We start from the raw sequence: 25,449 nt of genomic DNA on the forward strand, positions 1-25,449 counted from the left end.
AATTTTATTCACTTTATACATGCTTCCCTTAGGCAGTATTATTAGACGGTATTGCTTAAATTTCATTGTTACGCAGATGATACCCAGCTTTATCTATCCATGAAGCCAGAGGATACACACCAATTAGCTAAACTGCAGGATTGTCTTACAGACATAAAGACATGGATGACCTCTAATTTCCTGCTTTTAAACTCAGATAAAACTGAAGTTATTGTACTTGGCCCCACAAATCTTAGAAGCATGGTGTCTAACCAGATCTTTACTCTGGATGGCATTTCCCTGACCTCTAGTAATACTGTGAGAAATCTTGGAGTCATTTTGATCAGGATATGTCATTCAAAGCGCATATTAAACAAATATGTAGGACTGCCTTTTTGCATTTACGCAATATCTCTAAAATCAGAAAGGTCTTGTCTCAGAGTGATGCTGAAAAACTAATTCATGCATTTATTTCCTCTAGGCTGGACTATTGTAATTCATTATTATCAGGTTATCAGGTATCAGGTCCCATCTTATCTTAGGGACCTCGTAGTACCATATTACCCCATTAGAGCGCTTCGCTCTCAGACTGCAGGCTTACTTGTAGTTCCTAGGGTTTGTAAGAGTAGAATGGGAGGCAGAGCCTTCAGCTTTCAGGCTCCTCTCCTGTGGAACCAGCTCCCAATTCAGATCAGGGAGACAGATACCCTCTCTACTTTTAAGATTAGGCTTAAAACTTTCCTTTTCGCTAAGGCTTATAGTTAGGGCTGGATCAGGTGACCCTGGACCATCCCTTGTGTATGCTGCTTTAGACGTAGACTGTGGGGGGGTTCCTATGATGCACTGTTTCTTTCTCTTTTTGCTCCGTATGCATCACTCTGCATTTAATCATTAGTGATCGATCTCTGCCCCCCTCCACAGCATGTCTTTTTTCCTGGTTCTTTCCCTCAGCCCCAACCAGTCTCAGCAGAAGACTGCCCCTCCCTGAGCCTGGTTCTGCTGGAGGTTTCTTCCTGTTAAAAGGGAGTTTTTCCTTCCAACTGTAGCCAAGTGCTTGCTCATAGGGGGTCGTTTTGACCGTTGGGGTTTTTCATAATTATTGTATGGCCTTGCCTTACAATATAGAGCGCCTTGGGGCAACTGTTTGTTGTGATTTGGCGCTATATAAAAAAAAAGTTGATTGAGTTGATTGATTGAAATACAAGATGTCATGTGGGCAGGCTCGAAGATAGGAGACATCAGTCCGAAGTCGAACCGGAACCACACGATTTCCTCCGCCACCGAACCCCGGGAATACTGGAGCCTCCAAGTCCCGAACTCCCAGGTGGCCACTGCCTCCGCGTGTCGGATCTGGTACTGCTGGCGAGGAGCAAACACAGTTAGAAGTGGGTGCGTGTGCACCCAGCAATACGTACGGTGGAAAACCACCTCCTCCTCTCGTCGAATAAAGAGTTCACAAAAAACGCTCAAGCAACAAAGGGTTATTATCTCACAACCAGCTGAGGTACGTTACCTTCAAGGTAGAACGATATCTCGGCAAAGAGGTGGAGATGTCGTCTGGCTGATATACCAATGCTGATCCTGTTGAGTGGTGACAGCTGTCAAGGATGATGAGCGTCAGCTGTCACCCTGGCTGCTCCTGTTAGGCGGCAGCGCCCTCTGGTGCCTGGAGCCCGCACTCCAGGCAGGGCGCCCTCTGGTGGTGGTGGGCCAGCAGTACCTCCTCTTCAGCGGCCCACACAACATTTGTTCAGCCTTTTTATGGACCGTATTCGCGTGTCTGAGCGCCCTGAGCACCCTGTGCTAAATTTTCTCTGAAGGGGGATGAGCCTTTGCATAAACTCTGTCAAATATTATGTTTGGCGGACCATCCACTTCAATAAAATGTCTGATTTCTTCACAAATAAAGAATAAATCACCTGTCTGTGTCTGGTGTTTTTTTTTTTTCCTATTCTTCTGTCATTTATTAAATGTGCCCCTTGTCAGCTGATGCCTGGTCCTTTTTCATCTTGGCAGCAAACAAATACAGTAAATGATGTCACTTGCACGGCCAGTTTTTAATATTAACCACAAGGACAATAATTTGCTCCACTGAAACATTTTGCACAGCGTTTATATTAAAGCAGAAAACTCTGGCACTCATGAAACCTTCAAAGGTTCCAACCTGTTTAAATGCAGGTGACTGCAGTTAAATGATCCATTTGTTGGAGTCCATTTTTTCCACCTTGTGAAGATAAAACAGCCATAATTTTCCACTCAACCTCTCAGTGAAAACAGTGGAACATCCAGTCTGTTGCTGTTTAGGGTCTCTTCACACATAGTGCGAACTTGGTCGAATTGCGCATTAAGTGTGCATGAAGCAGGAATCGTATGCAAAAGGTGTAAAATCGTAGCTGCATCTGTCTCGTACACCTGTTGCCACAACTATTTGTGCACACCAGCAGCTGAAAGACAGAGTGTGCGCTGTGCGAGCCCATCGAACCCTATCGTGGAAGGTGATGGCCAAATTCCAGGTGACACGCATGAACATCTAACACCGCTCGCATGGCATTTAGAAAATGTGTGGCCATTTGCACTATCATCACGAAAACAGTCTGCACTGTTAAGCTGGCAGTGAAATTTGTCGAAGTGCCCACAACTGTGAAGTTGCCAAGTGCACATGTGGTGTGCCAGAGTGTCAGCTCCCCCCACAACCCATGTGCGTGTGTTTCGCGTGCTGCCCCCCCCCCCCGCGCAGGCGAGGCATTTCTCATCTGATCACAGAGTGACATCTTGCTCTGTGTGCAGACAGGACAGGGGGCATGGCTGACTGCCCACAGCTGTTGAAACATCTCCGGTTCTGGACATCACAGCTGCAGCACACGTCCCGTGTTTTGACGGACATGTGCATGTGTATGCTTGTGTGGAAATACATAAAAATATATATTGCTTTTGCGACAGGTTGGAGAAATGGACTGTCCATTCATGTGGACATGCAGCAAGTGATCTGAATGTCACGTCTGACGGGACACACGTATTGGGGTGTGAGGGCTGTGAGCGGCATGCCGCAGGACCAGGACAAGCCAAGAGTGAGACAAATACGCCATTTTCAGTCACATATCAGCAGAAATACGCTGTAACAAATGCAGTTTGGTCAGTTATCACAGCAGATTTTTTTTTTTCTTTTTTTAAAAAATACATTTATCTGCTTGTTGATTTTAGCCATTTCAGGCTCCTGTTACAAGACAGTGGTAAAGTTTCTGTCTGGTAATCAGAGGGTGCGAGTTCGAATCCTGTGGCTTTTTTTTTTTTTTACCAGGGTTATTTAACCATGGGGTTCTGTATCGCGTCCCCTTTTATGTATTATTTATATCAACCCAGTGATATTCACTAATTATACAGCTGGTTTTTATTTTATTTTCCTCCACATCAGCGGCGCGATGTGGTGCACCTCGTCCCATGGAACACAGTGGGAGCAGCTACAGCTGCTCCCACTGTGTTCCTGCTTAAAAGACACCGTTGCATGCACACACTGTCGCACCAGGATCATGCACATTTGCCAGTCGGTGTGATGTTTCGTGGTTCGTTCATACAAGCTGTTTCATCGTGAGTCGCCCTGAGTTGTACTTATTCGCACTGTGTGTGAAGGGGCCCTAACACATGAACTCAGTTTTGTCCATGTTTGCGTGCAGAAGCGCTGTGTGTGCTTGCTGTATCCCACTTCCTCACACTCAAACATACACTCATACATACTAACGTCCAGGAAGGATCTCACTCTGAACTCCTCTCTAAGTTTTGAACACACACAAAACTTTCTGACAAATTTTGCAGACATTAGCTGACAAAGAACTCATTTTGCAGATAGAAAAAAGACTTTTCTTGGACAAAAACGAACAGAAACTGATAGAAACTGATAGCAGTCACCGTGTGACTGGGGCTACAAAGCAAGCCATTGCTACTTAACATGTCCCATTTCTTGCACAAGTCTTTCAAAATAAGACTACAGGTCAAAAGTATGACATAATCACAAGTCAGACATGGAAGAAACAAGATAAACATTGTAAAAATTCATTATTATTTCATTTTTACAATGTGTTGGGGTCTCAGAACTAATTTATTTTAGGTAGGAGTTTAATAAACTTTAATTACAAAAAAAAATGTAATTTTGGGTGGGTATTTAACTAACTTTCTGGAAAAGAGGTGGTGGGCTTATACATAACCCTGGGGCCTGCACGAATATGGTAATTCCTTTTCCAGTCATGCTCATTCTGCCATATCAGTATATCATATAGTCAATAAGATTAAACCTGACCATACTTCAGTTATCAGACTGTTTCTCTGGAATTTGCAAGTAATCTGGCTTCAGGACTTGGAGACACAACTGACAGTGTTCTCATAAATGAAATGTGAGAGTTCTTCCGTGTCCAAAACCTGAAAGATACTGTGTATTCTGAGAGTTACCAGTGTCCAGTTTGGAGACACTGTGAATATCATCACATGGAGTCATGCATTGAACTACTGCAGCTTGGCAGTGATTTACTAATACAATTTCATAGCCTTAAGAGTGTGCATATCATGAATGCTTGGTCTTGTTGGATTTGTGAGAATTTACTGAATCTACTGGTGCCTTGTTTCCCATGCAACAATAAGAAATATACTCAAAACCTGGATTAATCATTTTAGTCACATAGCACTACTATTATTCTGAACACTACTGTAACTCTGTTAATATTAAAACCCTGAGCACATGAAGACTTTTAGGATTTGTTTTTCTGACAGCACTAAATGTCTCAGTCAGAATATAGTGCAGTGTTTCCCGATCCTTGTCCTTGGGACCTAAAATAATGCACATTTTCCAATCCAACTGAACTAATCAGAGCAGATCGCCTCAGTCGGATGAGGCATCAACTCAGTGATCCCTGGGTAAACCAAAACGAAGAATGTTGAAAGATCATTTATCATTTTTTTGAATGTGACATTTTCTGTCAGCACTTTATTTGCTATTTTCAACATTTGACATTTTGGAGTAACCTTTGAACATCATTCTCTCATTCCCATCCAGCCTGTGACTGCCATTCTCAGGGTTCACTGAGCAACCAGTGTGATCCAGCTACAGGCCAGTGCCACTGCAGACAGGGTGTAACTGGACGCCAGTGCTCAGACTGCCAACCAGGTCAGTGGGGCTTCCCGAGTTGCAGCCCCTGTCAGTGTAATGGCCATGCAGACAGCTGTGACCCCCACACTGGAGAGTGTAGAGACTGCAGAGACTACACAGCAGGACACTTCTGTGAGCGGTAAGGATCATGGACGATTTCTTTTAGTTTTGATTTGATCACAATAATAATGCTAAATGTTTTTCATTTGTTGAAGCTGTGTGGATGGGTTCTTTGGAAATCCAGTGCTTGGCTCAGGGGAACACTGTCGCCCCTGCCCTTGTCCCGGTAACCCTGACACGGATCACTTTAACGGTCACTCCTGCTATGCAGACCAGTCATCGAACCAGATCATCTGTAACTGCAAACAAGGCTACGCTGGTAAGATTTCAGAAATATTCTCTTAATTCAACTCATATATTTATTCTTATCCCCCACCGGCCACAAGGCCACAAAGGGGACGCAGGATTGAAGTGCATGTGTCTGTACATGCATCAGTCACTCTTTGTTCTGTTGTTATAACCAAATTTGTCAGATGTTCACTAAATTTCAGCTGAAACATCCCTAATAGGGTTGGCATTCCATGGCCTTCGTGGATGACTGAGTGACATCACGATGATGAGCCACCTATGTGATGCTACACCCCTCTCTCTCTTTCACATGCGCGCACACACACACACACACAAAATTGCATTGCCCCTGCATTAATGTAAATATTTATTTGTTCATGCAAGAGATTTCCTCAGAGATCCAACTGAGCACTTATAAATATGTACTTTAAGGCGTGCCGGTCAGAGACCGCACAAATGAAGGATGGTGGCCGAGAGATGAGCGCACTCCAGCAGCATGTGCTGTTGCTTGGCTCAGAGCAGCTTGGTGCCTGTGGTGGCACATAACTCTTCATCCAAGTTTAAAGCATAGCACAGAAAAAAGTTATCTGAAATATGTAAAGAAGAGTCCCTGTTGTGTGGGCCGCCAGAAGAGGAGGTACTGCTGGCCCACCACCAGATGGCGCCCTGCCTGAAGTGCGGGCTTCAGGCACAAGAGGGCACACGGACACAACCGGGAGTGACAGCTGTCACACATCAACTCATGACAGTTGTCACCCATCTTCATTTCATCACTTCATAAAAGCCGGATGTCATCTCCACCTCGCTGACGAGATATCATCTACCTGTGAAGGTACTTTTCTCTGCTGACTTAAATCATTGAATAATAACCTGAACTTCTTTGCAGCCGTATTCCTGTGGCGTTTCATTATCTGTGGATTGGCGTTTGGTGTGAACAGCGACGGCTTCGCTTCACACCCAAACCAGATAAGTGGTTAGACAGGAGCTGCATGAGTGTGTGATTAGAGGTGGAGGTGACTTTCCACCTTCTGACTGTTTTTGTTACTGGGTGTGCACACACCCACATCTCACTGTTTGTGCTCCTCGCCAGCAGTACCAAATCCGACAGTCGGGGACGGTGATCACCTGGGAATTCGGGACTTGGCGGCTCCAGTATTCTCCGGGTTCTGTGGCTGTGGAAATCGTGTGGTTCCGGCTCTTCTCAGGACAGACGTCTTCTATCCTCGAGCCTGCCCACACGTCACCTTTGTGTATTGACTGCTATCAGATTCTGTGATTGTCTGTATAATCGTTGTGCACATTCACAACATTAAATTGTTACCTTTTGGCTCATCTATTGACCGTTCATTTGCGCCCCCTGTTGTGGGTCCGTGTCACTACACTTTCCCAACAGTCCCCCTGCCTGAGATGCATTGAGCCATCGTGAACTGTATGCAGGCTGAAATGAGGCGGGGAGTTTGGGTCTGCTCCAGCCCCGGTGGAAGAGTCTGTGTGTTTGGGTTCAGAGTGGTTCACTGTTAAGGGCCCCTTCAAACAACTTGTGCACAAAGGAGGAATTGCATGCCACTCGTGAAAAATTGGAGCCGCCTCAAACGCCTTGTGCAGCTGTTGCCACAACCATACACGCACAGCACATGTACTCTACATTTGCATCCTGATCGCGCCTGTAACCCATTCCAATCGTGGGCATGATGAGGTCGCATTTATCAGTTGATCATGTTTGCAGCATTCGCATGGCATGTTGTGCTGCAGCACGATATGCTGCACAAAATCATTGCCCATATCACATTGTGGCCGATTGACGTGATCGAGGCAACCTTCACACCAGCGGCCAAAAGATGGCAAGTGCCCATTTGACCCCCCCTCAGCAGGTGTCGGCCGGAGTCCACGTGCCACTCACAAACATCCAACACCACTCGCAGGGCACTTAGAAAAGGCGGGGCTACTTGCACAGCCAGCACAAGAGCAGGTAACCACATTCGAGCTGTGCTGTGCAAATGGCCCCACAATGTCTAAGTGCCCTACAAGTGTGCTGTTACCAAGAAACACATATGTCATGCAAGTGTGTCCCCCCCCCCCGGTGAACCAACATTGTCAGGTGCGACTGAGGTGGCTGGAGTGTGATCACTGTCCAGCGCAGTGTGCATCTGGACAGCTGTAATGTCCAACTGGAACGGCTGACCGCTGTGTAGTCGCAACTCAGCTGGAGGACATATGTCGTGCCATCAACAACATGAACAAGACTCCATGCAATGCATATGTATAGGTGGGCTCTCAAGCTCTCATGACATGCTGACAGTTATATACAGACAAGATCACATGGGGACCGGCCAGCTACGTTTGAGTGCACACGGCACAGCAAGGCGCCTCTCAGCTGATCGCCGGCCAGCGACTCACTGACAGCTGGAAATGACGGCTCAGTGCACATGACATGTTACATTAAAAATACAGAGAACACAGCCAGGACAAGTATATACATAAATACTACAATAACTACATACATAATTACATAACAAATAAATAATCACATAACAAAGAAACAGAGAGTTACACTTTGTTCTGTGCACTGATCGCAAAGGTGGGTCTGTCGCTGTGAGCAGCAGCTGTTGGTATCTGTGGACCCGCAAGTCACAGCTGGAGAACACGTGCCGCGTTATGACGGACATGACCTTACAACACTCCACAGTGAGGTGCGTGCATGCGCATGCTGTCTTCATGTGGAAATACATAAAAGCACATGTCACTTTTTACAGCGGGAAGCAGCAAACTCATCAGCGCGCAGCAGCAAACTCGTCAGTGCGCACAACATCAGGGGCTGCCCTATGTGACAAGCTCCGTGTGATCATGTGAACACTCAGCTGGCAGTCAGCCTGTCACGTCCGCCGCATGGGTTATGGGCCATATGATGCCATGTCCTTCAGCACACCACTCTCTGTACACGCGGCGCCAACTGATGTGTCCGCATAATTAGCACACGGCTTCATTCTTGTCATCTGCCTGTTTACATGCATGACCATGAGTCATGTGGAACAGGGGGATGACCTATATTGTCCGCTCTTCATAACAGGAATGAATTATTATAGACTGGTGTTTTCTTTTTTTTATACAGTGACAACAGATTCATGACCAGTAACATGACTGTTACATTTAAACAGCACATTCATTGATCCTCTAATGTTCTGAATCTGTGCTTCACATCATTGTGGGCTTCCATATATTTATTGATTTATGTCCAGCATCTAATTGCTCCACCGCTGTGGGAGCGCGATATGGTGCCTACGCGTTCCACGTGCTCGCGCTGTATTTGTGCACACACATGAGCATGCATGAAGCTGTCACCGCGGTATCGTGCACACCTGTCCAACTGTGTGCCCCTCCTGACAGCAGGTGGAATGTTTCGTTTTTTGTTTCCGGTTGTTCAGCCGGTTTGTGCTTCTTTTGCCCAACTTCGTGTTATGTGTGAAGCGGCTCTAATAGCACAGCTCAGAGTCCACGTTTCTTGCTGAGCCCAGAAGAAAAAGAATCTGTGATATCAAGAAGAGTTTGACTCACAGAAGTTAGGGAGATATGTGCTGGGGGCTCCCACTCTGAAATTCTTGGGGGGGGGTTGTTTGTTTTGTTTTGTTTTTTAACTATACTGAGCATGACTTGACTCAGCTGAATGAAGCTGAGGAGAGCTGCTTGGAAAATCAGTGAAGGTGCACCCTTACTTGGTCAGTTATGGTAAAGTCGTTAATTGGTAATAAGAAATACAGAGATAGTATTTTTTTAATTCATGAATAGACATTTTAAAGAGCAGAAAATAAAGTATGTACAAACCCACATACACCCCCCCCGCACCACCCCATTTCAATATCCATCACAATGTTTCACTGTAGACATTGTGATTTTCCAGTGAAGTAGGCATCGGCCAACCCCAATCCCCTTGGAAGAGGTTAAATTTGTGTGTAATCAGGTTTCACCAAATCTGTATAAGGACCGCCAGCAATCCTGAACAGCGTCCTCTCTCTGGTAGCTGTTGTTTTTTTTGTTGTTTGTGTCTTGTTTTTTTGTCAGCTTGCTCTTTTTTCATATCTACGGAGCCCACCTAGGGACATGGTGGTTAATCTTCTTTTGGCCCAGATTATTGCATTCCCTCGCTAAAGTTTTTGTGTTCCCTCGCAATCACCTCATGCCTCTCAGAGCACACAGTGAGTGGAATCAGGTGGGGGGAGACTGAACACATAGGTGCACACACACACACACACACACACACACACACACACACAGCAGACAGCAACAGGATTCACGAGAGAATGGGATCCCGTGAGATGAGGGAGTAAGTTGCTACAACTTGCACAGCTGTAAGACTCCGTATGAAATATAGTTTATTTATACAACAGCATCTGTCATGCATAACTCGATAGCCACGCAGCCTTCCAGAGCCTCGGCGTTCCCCCCGAATAAAGCGCACAGCATCTTCTAGTGCATCATATCTTTGCCGAAACACACCGTTTTGTTATGTTTCGGACGCGGTCGTAGCACCGACCCAGCGTTTGAAAGGACCCAGCATAAAATAAGCAGAGCACGGTTCAAAAGGTAACAGAATTTAATAAACATAACAGTGAGTGAAGTGCTAAACAACTAAAAAGTCCGCGGTCTGGTGAGGTGGAAACACGGCGCGCTCTCAACAGCGCAAACGGTCCGGAGCCACAGCAGTTCGGACCCAGGGACCCCGCCGACACCCCCCAGGTGGCCGCGACAAACCAAGTCTGTGAAGAAAGAAAACATGGAGGTGAGTCCAACTCCACACAGAGAGACACAACTCAAAGGTGCACGCAATCAGCAAACACTTCCTGGCTTAAATCTATACATCAGCTTCTCACCCTGCAGGCACGGAACAACTCAGTTCAAATCTCCACTGCAGCAGAAGCTGAGTAGACAATTAGCATAACGTGACAGCTCGATACAACAAGGTGTGAGGGACACCAAATCCACTGTCATTACTTCATAAAAGTCACCAAAACCAAATTACCTCAGGAAGTGTGCTGAAGAGCGTGAGACCTCACCCAATCCTCCTTCACAGACTGCGGCGTCAAACCTGGAGCGGTCTCTGCATCCGTGATGGTGAGATTGTTCTCCTGACGTCGATCTCACACGTCTGCTCACAAGGTCGAGTCTCTGGCAATCACACACTGTGCATTCAAGGTTTAAATGCAGCATTCTCTGATCAAGACAGAATACACCACAGCTGTGAGTCCTGATGACCTGCACGTGATTACAAGCCTCAGGTGTTCAGAGTGAGGTCCTAATGCTCAGCCACTCAGTCCTGAATGCATACCACCTGGTGGGAGAAACAGAAAACAAAAACCAAGCCAGCCAAACACCCCAGCCCACAACACGTTTTTTCTTTCAGAGTCTTCAGGCACATAATCACGTGCCTCACAGTCAAAGCTTCCAGTATATTATTGGAGGTGAACTCCAGGTTAAAGTAAAACTTAATCAAGTTATGGTGTGCAATCCATCCAAACAATTCAACGAATCTGTGTGTCCACAGGCTGGAAATATGGACTCAAAAGTTATTGCGAGGTAACTGCTGAAAAAACAACAACAACAAAAAAAACTTGAAGCGTCATCTGTTGCTCCATTTGCTCTGCTTTCCCACACTGGAGTGAAGTGGTACCAAACCCGATTACGCCATGGATTCTTCTTCTTCTTCTTGCGTATGAGTGCTGTAAAGCTCATCCAACAGTGGTGGCCAGGTGTTGAAGCTATCTCTCCATATCAACATCTATGGTTGTATGGTCGTGATGGGTGGGTGGGGGGTGGGGGTGTTGTTTTTCTTTCACAGAGCAGTGTGAAAATTGACCACAAGAGGGAGTGATTAATCAGTGGCTGTGTGCGCTCACATGCTGTCTTCACAACAAATAAGATTAACATTTATGCCACATTTACTACCAAAAATTCCACTACCACCCAATACAAGCACACTTTATAAGCCTAAATTAACCATAAAGTGGTCTTACCTTGTGTAATGCCGTTTTTCCACTCTTATTTGTGTGAAACCATCCATAACCGCAAAAGTCCAGTGTATTTTTCAGTTCATTGAAGCATAAAAGAAAGTCTCTTGTCTCATATTAGTCCTAATTTTCACTCAAAGGAAAACTGGAGACTTCATAAATTATGCATTATTATTATTATTATAAATAATTGCAATAAATTGCACAATCACTGTGTTGTCTACTCTTTAAATCTATGAGCACTGGGCTGCTCATTTGGTTCAGGGCTCTACTATCACTCAGTGACTATGATGCCGTTTATTAAATCTGTTTTAATCATATATTTTTATCTCCTAACTTGATTATTAAAATTATTATATATTTTGTCTTCAACATATTTAATGTAATTTAATAAATGAAGCTTGAGAATTTAGAGCCAGCACCGAAAGTGTTCTACCTTGTTATAAAGATAAATATAAACTTTATTTATTTTGAAAGAAATTATTTTGCCAGAGTACTGAAACAGTAAACAGCAATTAGGTAAATACACAATTACAGAAAGTGCTAGTAGTTAAATAGAAAAATAGAAATTTTTTTAAAAGCCAACTAGAATACAAATACCAAAAGCAAGTGTAGGACAGTGCTGAAAATGATAAAATGAAATACAATAAGTACAACAGATTTATGCAAAATGATAGAAGATATATTGCACAAGATGTTTGATAGTATTGCACATAAGCTGAATAACTCTTTTCATAATGTGTATTCATCCTGCAGAAGGGGGAGGAGTTATACAATCGGATAGCCGCAGGTATGAAAGACCTCCTCTGACGTTCTGTGGTGCACCTCAGTGGTCTCAGTCTTTGGCTGAAGGTGCTCTGACAGGATCTCAGTGTGGCATGTAGGGAGTGGGAGGTGTTGTCCAGGATGCTGAGCAGCTTCCTCAACGTCCTCTCTGACACCTCCACCACAGATTCCAGCTCAACCCCCAGGACAGAGCCAGCATTCCTGATGAACTTGTTGAGTCTGTGTGTGTCAGCTGCCTTCAGCCTGCTGTCCCAACACACTAAAGTGTAGAAGATGAAGCTGCAGACCACTGAATGATAAAACATCTGCAACATCTGTGTTTCTGCATACATTAAAAGATCTGAGCCTCCTGAGGAAGTGCAGTCGGCTCTGACCCTTCTTATACACAGCATCTGTGTTTACAGTTCAGTCCAGTTTATTTTCTATGTGGACACTCAGGTACTTATAGTAAGCCACAGTGTTCACCTCTGTTCCACTGATGGTAACTGAGCTTGGACAGGTCTTCCGTCTTCTGAAGTCCACCACCAGCTCCTTCAACTTAGATACATTGAGCTGTAGGTGGTTGAGTCCGCACCACAGCACAAACCTGTCCACCACACTCCTGTACTCTGCCTCCTGGTCCCTGCTGATGCAGCCCACAATGGCAGAGTCATCTGAAAACTTCTGCAGATGAAAGAACCGTGACCAGAACCTGAAGTCTGAAGTGTAGAGTGTGAACAGGAAGGGAGACAGGACCATCCCCTGTGGTGCCCCGTGCTGCTCTTGATGGTGTTGTATGTAATATCTTGAAGTCTCACATACTGTGGGTGGTCTGTGAGGTAGTTGGTAATCCAGGCCTCTATGTACAAATCGCTTCACGTATCACTGGTTGTGTTATGCACTCATTTAAAAAGCACTCATATTAAAATCATCACAGTTCAAACCCAATTAAAACACCAAATGGAAATTCAGAACACAGCACAGGTGTACAACCAACGCAGCTGTCATTTTCACACACAGTGCCCACATTATGTGAGTCAGCAGTATAATGTAGTGTTCAAACATTCCCTTGCTGCTTTATCAATGAACTGAATTGTTGAATAGCTCACTGACAGTGTCCTCAAGGTTCTCATCAGCAAACAATATTCAAAAAGTTGCTGTCAGGTCACATGCCCTTTTTCCTTCCTTAGGCTCTCGCTGTGATAAATGCGCTCCTGGTCACTATGGCAACCCTGAGCAACCTGGTGGGCAGTGCATTCCTTGTCAGTGTCATGGCAACATCGATACCCAGGACCCTGGCTCATGTGACCCAGAGACTGGTCGGTGCCTCAAGTGTCTTTACTACACCGACGGCCCATCATGTGCTCAGTGTCAACAAGGTTTCTATGGCAATGCTTTGGCTCAGGACTGCAGACGTGAGTGATCGCTGATTCCATGTACACCTCCATAAATAGCTTCATTTTTTAGCTGTAGCCAATTTCACCATTTCACCAACCATTTGACTAAGTATAGGATACTTTTTCAGGACATTTGTTGTTCTCATTCTGGCTGAAACACTAACAGGTCCAAACTTTGCCTCCAACCTCGTACTTACAATTGCCCTCACATTTAGATTTTGAATTAAAGTAGAGTTTTGTAACCATGAATTAAGCATGTGTGCCTGTGCTGTGGGTTATCTAAAACAAAAATTGAGCAGAAGCAGAAGAGTAGAATTTTGCTGTTTGTTCCCTATCTGTGAACTTTATGCATGGTGTGTTTCTTTTCTTAGGTTGCACTTGTGTGACTGCTGGCACTGCTCAGTTCGCTTGCAGTGATGGTCAGTGTCACTGTGACCGACACACCGGGGCCTGTCCTTGCAGGGAGAATGTGGTTGGCCATAATTGCGATCAGTGTGCTCCTAGTTACTGGAACTATGGTGCAGACCGAGGCTGTGAGGTCTGTGACTGTGACCCTCAACACTCCCTGGGAACTCACTGTAACATGGTAAAGAAGCTTCAGTCAAAAATAGGCGTCTGTCCTCTTCATTGTGCAGTATGCTGATGTGTCGGTCTGTATCTTCAAAATTTCTGCAGTTCACAGGCCAGTGCCACTGTCATCCAGGCTTTGGAGGTAAAAAATGCACTGAGTGTGAGCAGTTTCATTGGGGGGACCCACAGGTGCAATGTCAAGGTAAAGCGCCTCATGAAGGATACTCCAGAATCGATACAGTAGGGAGAATTCATGCACATAAATAGAACATTAGATAATCTACAAATCAGTCTCTGGTGGGGAATTTAGCAAATGTATGGCATGAATGTAAAGCTGTTCTCTGAGTGCTGGTTTGTGGCCCAGACTGATGTCCTGATTCCAAAAATGATGAAATTGGGGCACAAGAATAGGCAGAAATCCTGTGATTTTTGGGTGCAACAAACTGTTGCTTACTGCAATTCAGTTCAGTTTATTTATATATCTCAGATTACAACATAAATCACTAGAAGGTGCTTCACAAGGGTAAGATCTAACCTTAACCCCCCCGAGCTAGCACATAGGCAATAATGGCAAGGAAAAGCTCCTTTTTGAAGAAGAAACCTCAAGCAGACCAGACTCAGAGGAGTGACCAACTAGTTAAGGCATACTGACAATAACAAAGCTCAAATAAAAAAAGTATGACAAAGAATTGTCAAACATGTAAAACATAAATAGAAAAAGAAATATTCATAAATCCAGAATCCATTGTGACCCAAACTTTATCACAATGGGTAGAGACCATCCTCCTGCAAGTTCAGCCCAAAACCATGTGCTCAAACAGGGGACCACTAGTTGGATGGTCCTCTCCACCACAGCCATCAGTGAAGAGTTCAACAACTGCACCTCAAGCAGAGAAAGACAGAGCAAAATCAATCAGTATGCATTAACATCTCACAGACCACAGTTTCTCAGAAAACAAAAAACAAAAAACAGAAAGACAGGGTGCTAATGTGGTCACCGGCAGCTAGCCCTATGCTTAACGACTAACTGATGAACTCATCCCACACGTTCAAAGTGATGTTAATCAGTGAAATCACCTGCTGGAGTCAGTGGCTGCTAAGAAAACCTGCACCCTCTTGGCTTTCTGGAACAGTTTGGACACCACTGCACTAGACCATCACCTCCCCATGAATGTTACATGAGTCCAAGGTTAGTGTTAGTTGGTCAAACTTAAGCATGAGTCTCACAGGACCAATGACCATCATCTTAGTCTTGTCAGAATTTAAAAATAAGAAATTGCTAGACATGTGGTTTTTCACCAAAGCCAGGCAATCTTCTAAAGTCTGAGTGTGTGTTTATTGGCATGTACTGCTATGAGTCATCAGCATAGCAATGAAAAGCAATGCCATAGTGTTGCAATAACTGACCAAGAGGTGCTATATAGAGACAGAATAGGGGAGGGCTTTATACCGACCCTTGTGGTATCCCATAATTTAATGGAACAGGGTTTGAAGTAACATTATACAAGACGCAATGACAGCGACTAGATAAGTAAAATGTCAACCAAAAGACAACCTTGCCAATAATCCCAAAGTAATTCTCAAGCCCATTCAGTAGTATACAATGATCAACTATATCAAATGCAGCACTAAGATCTAGGTAGGTATTAGACTGGTGTGTTATTAGGAGGAAGATGGCGCCTGTGTGTTTGGCGTGCCGTCAGCCCTGTCGCTCGTCGAGTTTTTTGCTATTTGATGCTGTGTTTTTGCTCTGTGTGTTCTGCCGGGACACTTCAGCCTTGCTTGTGTATGGTCGCCAGTCTCTCTTGGACATTAATGCTCTTTATGAGCCGCTGCTGTCGTCTGGGTCCGGGCTTGGAGGGCCCCGCCCTGCTCTGCCACCTGTGCTCGCGGACGTCCCGCTCCACCTGCTCCGTTTTCCTTGCGTTCCTCTCCGGAGGAGGCGCTTTAGAAGGCGCAGAAAGTGGAGCGGTCTGTTGGTGAAACTTAATTTTTACCTGGCAGCCTTCACTAGAGGGTCTGATCCTCGCCGCCTCTGTGATGGACGATATTTTTGGGCATGGGAGCGCGCGCTGCGCACGAGAGGCTGCTGGATTCGTCCTGTTCCTGAACTGATGACCGCACCAGCTCCGCTAAAGCTGTGCCCGTTTGTGCCGCAGCTTCCCACTGCTGCCTCTCGCCGGGCTGCGGAGTTTTTACGCCGGTGCTGTCGTCTGCAGGCTCTCAGACGCGGCGTTCCACCTGAGCTCCTCCAGCCGTTGAAACACGCTGCGTCACTGGCTGTTGAGGAGCAGAACTTCCGCATGACCTCATTAAAACCTGCTGATCCCACCAAGATCCTTAGTTTGGGTCTCATTAACATCAGATCATTGTCTCTGAAGTCATTGCTGGTGAATGACTTAATTGTGGATCATCGTCTGGATATGCTTGGATTATGTGAAACCTGGATTAAATCCACAGCTGTCCTTCCTCTGAATGAGGCCTGCCCACCAGAGTACACTTTTAGTCACGTTTCACGTGATGTGAAGAAAGGCCGGTGTGTTGCTTTTATTTATAAATCCAGGTTTACTTTAGTAACTGTTGGGGGTCAGAAATATAATTCATTTGAGCATCTGATTCTCCGTTATGCCCACGATGCTAAGTACTGTCACGGTCATAAAACTGGAAATCAGCTATGTTATATTGTCACTGTCTACAGGCCTCCTGGCCCATATTCTGATTTTTTAGATGAATTTGGCACATTCATCTCTAGTCTTTCAACTAGTGTAGACAACATTTTGATTATTGGTGACTTTAACATTCATATAAATAAGCTCTCTGATCCCCTCGGTAAATCATTTATGGAAATCATGGATGCATTAGGATTTCAGCAGTTCGTTCATGGTTCAACGCATATCAGTGGTAATACTCTGGATTTGGTTCTTGCACGTGGCCTTGCTGTCACAAATATCGACATCCTGCCTCTTGCATCAGTGGTCTCTGACCACTCGCTTATTAGGTTTACAATTACGCTGCCGCGTTTAGTGGAGCAACAACCTTGCCTATCATTGCGGCGACAAATTAAACCTTCAACTTTGACTGAACTCGAAGCAAGACTACCTGAAATCCTAACTTCAAGCTTGATGAAATTTCAGTCAGTAGACAGTCTTGCAGATAGCCTGAATTTAGTGCTAAAAACCACACTTGATAAGATTGCGCCTCCTCTATTAAAGCCACGCCTTCCCAAAGCACAGACACCCTGGTTCAATAGTTATTTGCGTGACCTTAGGAAGAAGGCTAGAGGGTTGGAACGGAAATGGCGTAGTTCCAAACTAGAGGTGTTTCACCTTGCGTGGCGTGAAGCTATTTTAGATTATAAGCATGCTTTATTGGCTAAGAAGCAGGCGTATTATTCTGAATTGATCAACAAAAACAAGCATAACTCAAAGTTCTTGTTTGATACGGTGGCATTTCTTATTCATGGACAGCCACCTGTTGGTCGTTCTCCTTTTTCAGCACAGGACTTTCTGGACTATTTCAAAAAGAAAATAGAAGATATTAGGTTGAGCACATCTCAGCATACTTTGGTTGAATCATTGTATCCAGCTACTGAGCTGGGGACTACTACTGAGGTGCTACCTAGATTCACGGAATTTAACAGTATCTCACAAGGTGTGCTGACGAAACTCATGATGTCTACTAGAAGCACAACTTGTTTATTTGATCTTATACCAACAAAATTGTTTAAGGATCTTTGGCCCATTCTTGGGCCGACTGTGCTGGAAATTGTCAGCCTTTCTTTAAACTCTGGATCTGTTCCAAATTGTTTTAAATCTGCAGTGGTTAAACCACTACTCAAGAAATCTAATCTTGATCCTGGTGAATTGAAAAATTATAGGCCGATATCAAATCTATCATTCTGCTCTAAAATTCTGGAAAAGGTGGTTTCACGGCAGCTTGTGGACTATCTTACTGAGAATGACCTTTTTGAGCCACTGCAGTCTGCTTTTAGAAGGCATCACTCCACAGAAACAGCACTTATTAAAGTAGTTAATGATCTTCTGCGAGCAATGGACTCGGATACTACTACAGCATTGGTGTTGTTGGAGCTCAGTGCTGCGTTTGACACAGTTGGTCATCATATTCTACTTGATAGGCTAGAAAACTGTTTCGGGATTACTGGAACTGCTCTTGTGTGGGTGACGTCTTATCTGTCTGGTCGTTCCCATTGTGTTTTGTGCAATGACACTACCTCTGACTTTAAGGGCATGAAGTTCGGGGTTCCACAGGGATCCGTTCTGGGTCCCTTGCATTTTTCCCTGTATATGGCACCCCTTGGGAACATTTTGCGGCGTTTTGGGGTTGCTTTTCATTGTTATGCTGATGATACTCAGTTGTATATGCCGATAGCTGCTGGAAATCCTGTCCACATAAAATCTTTACAGGACTGTCTTGCAGCAGTGAAAAGTTGGATGCCTAGCAACTTTCTACTTTTGAACTCTGATAATCAATCAATCAATCAATTTTTTTTATATAGCGCCAAATCACAACAAACAGTTGCCCCAAGGCGCTTTATATTGTAAGGCAAGGCCATACAATAATTATGTAAAACCCCAACGGTCAAAACGACCCCCTGTGAGCAAGCACTTGGCTACAGTGGGAAGGAAAAACTCCCTTTTAACAGGAAGAAACCTCCAGCAGAACCAGGCTCAGGGAGGGGCAGTCTTCTGCTGGGACTGGTTGGGGCTGAGGGAGAGAACCAGGAAAAAGACATGCTGTGGAGGGGAGCAGAGATCGATCACTAATGATTAAATGCAGAGTGGTGCATACAGAGCAAAAAGAGAAAGAAACAGTGCATCATGGGAACCCCCCAGCAGTCTACGTCTATAGCAGCATAACTAAGGGATGGTTCAGGGTCACCTGATCCAGCCCTAACTATAAGCTTTAGCAAAAAGGAAAGTTTTAAGCCTAATCTTAAAAGTAGAGAGGGTGTCTGTCTCCCTGATCTGAATTGGGAGCTGGTTCCACAGGAGAGGAGCCTGAAAGCTGAAGGCTCTGCCTCCCATTCTACTCTTACAAACCCTAGGAACTACAAGTAAGCCTGCAGTCTGAGAGCGAAGCGCTCTATTGGGGTGATATGGTACTACGAGGTCCCTAAGATAAGATGGGACCTGATTATTCAAAACCTTATAAGTAAGAAGAAGAATTTTAAATTCTATTCTAGAATTAACAGGAAGCCAATGAAGAGAGGCCAATATGGGTGAGATATGCTCTCTCCTTCTAGTCCCCGTCAGTACTCTAGCTGCAGCATTTTGAATTAACTGAAGGCTTTTTAGGGAACTTTTAGGACAACCTGATAATAATGAATTACAATAGTCCAGCCTAGAGGAAATAAATGCATGAATTAGTTTTTCAGCATCACTCTGAGACAAGACCTTTCTGATTTTAGAGATATTGCGTAAATGCAAAAAAGCAGTCCTACATATTTGTTTAATATGCGCTTTGAATGACATATCCTGATCAAAAATGACTCCAAGATTTCTCACAGTATTACTAGAGGTCAGGGTAATGCCATCCACAGTAAGGATCTGGTTAGACACCATGTTTCTAAGATTTGTGGGGCCAAGTACAATAACTTCAGTTTTATCTGAGTTTAAAAGCAGGAAATTAGAGGTCATCCATGTCTTTATGTCTGTAAGACAATCCTGCAGTTTAGCTAATTGGTGTGTGTCGTCTGGCTTCATGGATAGATAAAGCTGGGTATCATCTGCGTAACAATGAAAATTTAAGCAATACCGTCTAATAATACTGCCTAAGGGAAGCATATATAAAGTGAATAAAATTGGTCCTAGCACAGAACCTTGTGGAACTCCATAATTAACTTTAGTCTGTGAAGAAGATTCCCCATTTACATGAACAAATTGTAATCTATTAGACAAATATGATTCAAACCACCGCAGCGCAGTGCCTTTAATACCTATGGCATGCTCTAATCTCTGTAATAAAATTTTATGGTCAACAGTATCAAAAGCAGCACTGAGGTCTAACAGAACAAGCACAGAGATGAGTCCACTGTCCGAGGCCATAAGAAGATCATTTGTAACCTTCACTAATGCTGTTTCTGTACTATGATGAATTCTAAAACCTGACTGAAACTCTTCAAATAGACCATTCCTCTGCAGATGATCAGTTAGCTGTTTTACAACTACCCTTTCAAGAATTTTTGAGAGAAAAGGAAGGTTGGAGATTGGCCTATAATTAGCTAAGATAGCTGGGTCAAGTGATGGCTTTTTAAGTAATGGTTTAATTACTGCCACCTTAAAAGCCTGTGGTACATAGCCAACTAACAAAGATAGATTGATCATATTTAAGATCGAAGCATTAAATAATGGTAGGGCTTCCTTGAGCAGCCTGGTAGGAATGGGGTCTAATAAACATGTTGATGGTTTGGATGAAGTAACTAATGAAAATAACTCAGACAGAACAATCGGAGAGAAAGAGTCTAACCAAATACCGGCATCACTGAAAGCAGCCAAAGATAACGATACGTCTTTGGGATGGTTATGAGTAATTTTTTCTCTAATAGTTAAAATTTTGTTAGCAAAGAAAGTCATGAACTCATTACTAGTTAAAGTTAATGGAATACTCAGCTCAATAGAGCTCTGACTCTTTGTCAGCCTGGCTACAGTGCTGAAAAGAAACCTGGGGTTGTTCTTATTTTCTTCAATTAGTGATGAGTAGAAAGATGTCCTAGCTTTACGGAGGGCTTTTTTATAGAGCAACAGACTCTTTTTCCAGGCTAAGTGAAGATCTTCTAAATTAGTGAGACGCCATTTCCTCTCCAACTTACGGGTTATCTGCTTTAAGCTACGAGTTTGAGAGTTATACCATGGAGTCAGACACTTCTGATTTAAAGCTCTCTTTTTCAGAGGAGCTACAGCATCCAAAGCTGTCTTCAATGAGGATGTAAAACTATTGACGAGATACTCTATCTCCCTTACAGAGTTTAGGTAGCTACTCTGCACTGTGTTGTTATATGGCATTAGAGAACATAAAGAAGGAATCATATCCTTAAACCTAGTTACAGCGCTTTCTGAAAGACTTCTAGTGTAATGAAACTTATTCCCTACTGCTGGGTAGTCCATCAGAGTAAATGTAAATGTTATTAAAAAATGATCAGACAGAAGGGAGTTTTCAGGGAATACTGTTAAGTCTTCTATTTCCATACCATAAGTCAGAACAAGATCTAAGATATGATTAAAGTGGTGGGTGGACTCATTTACTTTTTGAGCAAAGCCAATAGAGTCTAATAATAGATTAAATGCAGTGTTGAGGCTGTCATTCTCAGCATCTGTGTGGATGTTAAAATCGCCCACTATAATTATCTTATCTGAGCTAAGCACTAAGTCAGACAAAAGGTCTGAAAATTCACAGAGAAACTCACAGTAACGACCAGGTGGACGATAGATAATAACAAATAAAACTGGTTTTTGGGACTTCCAATTTGGATGGACAAGACTAAGAGACAAGCTTTCAAATTAATTAAAGCTCTGTCTGGGTTTTTGATTAATTAATAAGCTGGAATGGAAGATTGCTGCTAATCCACCGCCCCGGCCCGTGCTACGAGCATTCTGACAGTTAGTGTGACTCGGGGGTGTTGACTCATTTAAACTAACATATTCATCCTGCTGTAACCAGGTTTCTGTTAGGCAGAATAAATCAATATGTTGATCAATTATTATATCATTTACCAACAGGGACTTAGAAGAGAGAGACCTAATGTTTAATAGACCACATTTAACTGTTTTAGTCTGTGGTGCAGTTGAAGGTGCTATATTATTTTTTCTTTTTGAATTTTTATGCTTAAATAGATTTTTGCTGGTTATTGGTAGTCTGGGAGCAGGCACCGTCTCTACGGGGATGGGGTAATGAGGGGATGGCAGGGGGAGAGAAGCTGCAGAGAGGTGTGTAAGACTACAACTCTGCTTCCTGGTCCCAACCCTGGATAGTCACGGTTTGGAGGATTTAAGAAAATTAGCCAGATTTCTAGAAATGAGAGCTGCTCCATCCAAAGTGGGATGGATGCCGTCTCTCCTAACAAGACCAGGTTTTCCCCAGAAGCTTTGCCAATTATCTATGAAGCCCACCTCATTTTTTGGACACCACTCAGACAGCCAGCAATTCAAGGAGAACATGCGGCTAAACATGTCACTCCCGGTCTGATTGGGGAGGGGCCCAGAGAAAACTACAGAGTCCGACATTGTTTTTGCAAAGTTACACACCGATTTAATGTTAATTTTAGTGACCTCCGATTGGCGTAACCGGGTGTCATTACTGCCGACGTGAATTACAATCTTACCAAATTTACGCTTAGCCTTAACCAGCAGTTTCAAATTTCCTTCAATGTCGCCTGCTCTGGCCCCCGGAAGACAATTGACTATGGTTGCTGGTGTCGCTAACTTCACATTTCTCAAAACAGAGTCGCCAATAACCAGAGTTTGATCCTCGGCGGGTGTGTCGTCGAGTGGGGAAAAACGGTTAGAGATGTGAACGGGTTGGCGGTGTACACGGGGCTTCTGTTTAGGGCTACGCTTCCTCCTCACAGTCACCCAGTCAGCCTGCTTTCCCGGCTGCTCGGGATCTGCCAGGGGGGAACTAACGGCGGCTAAGCTACCTTGGTCCGCACCGACTACAGGGGCCTGGCTAGCTGTAGAATTTTCCACGGTGCGGAGCCGAGTCTCCAATTCGCCCAGCCTGGCCTCCAAAGCTACGAATAAGCTACACTTATTACAAGTACCATTACTGCTAAAGGAGGCCGAGGAATAACTAAACATTTCACACCCAGAGCAGAAAAGTGCGGGAGAGACAGGAGAAGCCGCCATGCTAAATCGGCTAAGAGCTAGTAGCTACGCTAAGCTAGCGGATTCCTAAAAACACGCAAAGTGAATAATGTGTAAATAATTTAGAGGTGATTCAGCAGAAGGAGTGCTTTAGTTAAGGCACGTAAAGATTACACTGGGAAACAAATCGTAATCTAGATAACTAGATCAATCTAACTGCGCAGATTAAACAGCTAACAGATACAGAAAAACACCGCTGTGCTCCGGAACAGGAAGTGATACAATACCGCAGTGAGAGCCAACCACCAGTAGAGGCAAGCCAAGACTGCAATGATGGTTCTTGGCCCAGCAAGACATCGGCACCAATTTGATCAGCTGGTGCTTAGCCTAGGTTCATGTGTTATACATCATACTGACAAAGTGAGGAACCTTGGGGTAATCTTTGATCCTACGTTGTCCTTTGACCTCCACATTAGGGACATTACGAGGACTGCTTTCTTTCATCTGAGAAATATAGCAAAGATTCGCCCCATCCTGTCTATGGCTGATGCTGAGACTCTGATTCACGCATTTGTCTCTTCTAGATTGGATTATTGTAATGCTTTATTTTCTGGTCTGCCACAGTCTAGCATTCGAGGACTTCAGTTGGTACAGAATGCTGCTGCCAGAATTTTGACACAAAGTACAAGGTTTGACCACATTACTCCCATTCTGGCATCCCTTCATTGGCTACCGGTTTCTGCCAGATTGGATTTTAAAGTTTTATTGTTGGTTTATAAAATTGTTCATGGACTGGCGCCTTCCTACTTGGCGGACTTGGTTAAGCCCTACGTACCTGCGAGGCCTTTGCGTTCGCAGGGCGCAGGGCTTCTGTGTGTTCCGAGGATGAACAAAAAGTCTGTGGGGTATAGAGCCTTTTCCTACCGTGGTCCGGCTCTTTGGAATGATCTACCTGCTGTTATTCGGCAGTCTGACACGGTGGAGATTTTTAAATCAAGACTGAAGACCCACTTTTTTAGACTGTCTTATCATTAATTTTTTAATCTGTTTGTGTTTGCTTTGTAATTTATTTTTATTCTACTGTGTTTTATCTTTTAACTGTGCTTTTCTTGCTTTTAATTTTGAATTTAGATTAATTTGTGTTGTTGTGAATTATGTGAAGCGCCTTGGTGTGACTTTGTCATGATTTGGCGCTACATAAATTAATAAATTAAATTAAAATTAAATTAAGATCTACTGATAACACATTTTGTGATACCACAAAAGCTCACTTTTGTGGTATCACCATTCATCCTGGAATCACAAATTTTTTGAACATGTTCAAAATCTTCCCGATTGGTCACAATGTTTTACAACACTGCCAATACCACAGGTAATGCATGTTTTCATTCACATTTCATATCCAATTGTTTTTTGTGGGTAGAAAGTACAGTCGGCAGTGGGAGACCAGCTTGAGTCCATTAAAATTTTAGTTGCCTTTGTTTCCATAAATCGGTCACATTTTCAAAGTAATGCTGGATATGTTCAGCAATTACAGGATGAATGTTGTAGAAACATTAAGAGAAGTTGTCTTTCCCATTTCAAATACGATAGAGCTTTGCATCCTGATGTTATGACCACACTTTGGTTTTTGCAATAGCAAAACTCATCAACATGGCATTTTGAGGCTGTGAAATATTAATTTTTTAGCACTCTGTCTGCATTTTATGTTAACCCTGGAGCTTCACACTTACATTTTCTGTTTCTCTTCTCTACTCCTTCCATTCAGAGTGTAACTGCCACCCTTTTGGCTCACAGATGGCTCAGTGTGACAGCGTAACAGGTGTGTGCGAATGTGTGGAAGGAGCAGCAGGGAAACACTGTGATGAATGCGCTCGAGGCTTCACAGGCATCTTCCCGAAGTGTGTGCACTGTCACCCATGTTTCGAGCTGTGGGACGATGTGGTGTGTCAGATTAAAAGGGACCTGGAATATATCCAGTACACCATGCAGAAGATCCTTGAAAGTGGAGCACATGGGGTCACACCTGGGGTTGGGGACATGCGCATAAAAGAACTGGAAAAGAAGCTGAAGCAGATTCTGTATCTGATTAGTGGCGAGGACAGTGATAGAATCTACCAGCTGATTGGACAGAGCATCGATGACATCAGGTAATGAAATCATCAACACTGACCTCAGACAGACAGCCACCATGTCCTCACCCTGCTCTGTGTGAATTCTAGGGCTGAGATTGCCTTGACTGACGGGCGTCTAATGGGGATTGCACGGGAGCTAAACGCAACAGCAGAAAAAGAAGGTGCATTGAGCCGCACACTGAGTGACCTGGAACGGGAGCTGAGGGACATCAACACGACTGTGGCTCGTAAACAGAATGAGCTGCAGAACTACATCAACTCAGGATTTACAGGTACATTGCAAATGTGTCATCTGACGGATGA

The 25,449-nt window shown here is 44.0% G+C and overlaps 1 protein-coding gene across 4 annotated transcripts in view; it reads left to right on the forward strand.

Annotated features, from left to right (window-relative positions):
- Positions 1-25,449, forward strand: part of lamb2l (laminin, beta 2-like) — a 236,893-nt gene that overhangs the window by 194,004 nt on the left and 17,440 nt on the right. For all 4 annotated transcript variants that reach the window (XM_034172150.1, XM_034172153.1, XM_034172152.1 and 1 more), the window contains 7 exons: positions 5,021-5,252; positions 5,329-5,492; positions 13,416-13,640; positions 13,994-14,208; positions 14,298-14,394; positions 24,780-25,161; positions 25,234-25,418. In XM_034172150.1, the coding sequence (XP_034028041.1) occupies positions 5,021-5,252; positions 5,329-5,492; positions 13,416-13,640; positions 13,994-14,208; positions 14,298-14,394; positions 24,780-25,161; positions 25,234-25,418 (1,500 nt within the window). The remainder of the gene's footprint in view (positions 1-5,020; positions 5,253-5,328; positions 5,493-13,415; positions 13,641-13,993; positions 14,209-14,297; positions 14,395-24,779; positions 25,162-25,233; positions 25,419-25,449) is intronic.

Source organism: Thalassophryne amazonica, chromosome 6 (genome assembly GCF_902500255.1).
Source record: "Thalassophryne amazonica chromosome 6, fThaAma1.1, whole genome shotgun sequence".
Lineage (NCBI taxonomy): Eukaryota > Metazoa > Chordata > Actinopteri > Batrachoidiformes > Batrachoididae > Thalassophryne > Thalassophryne amazonica.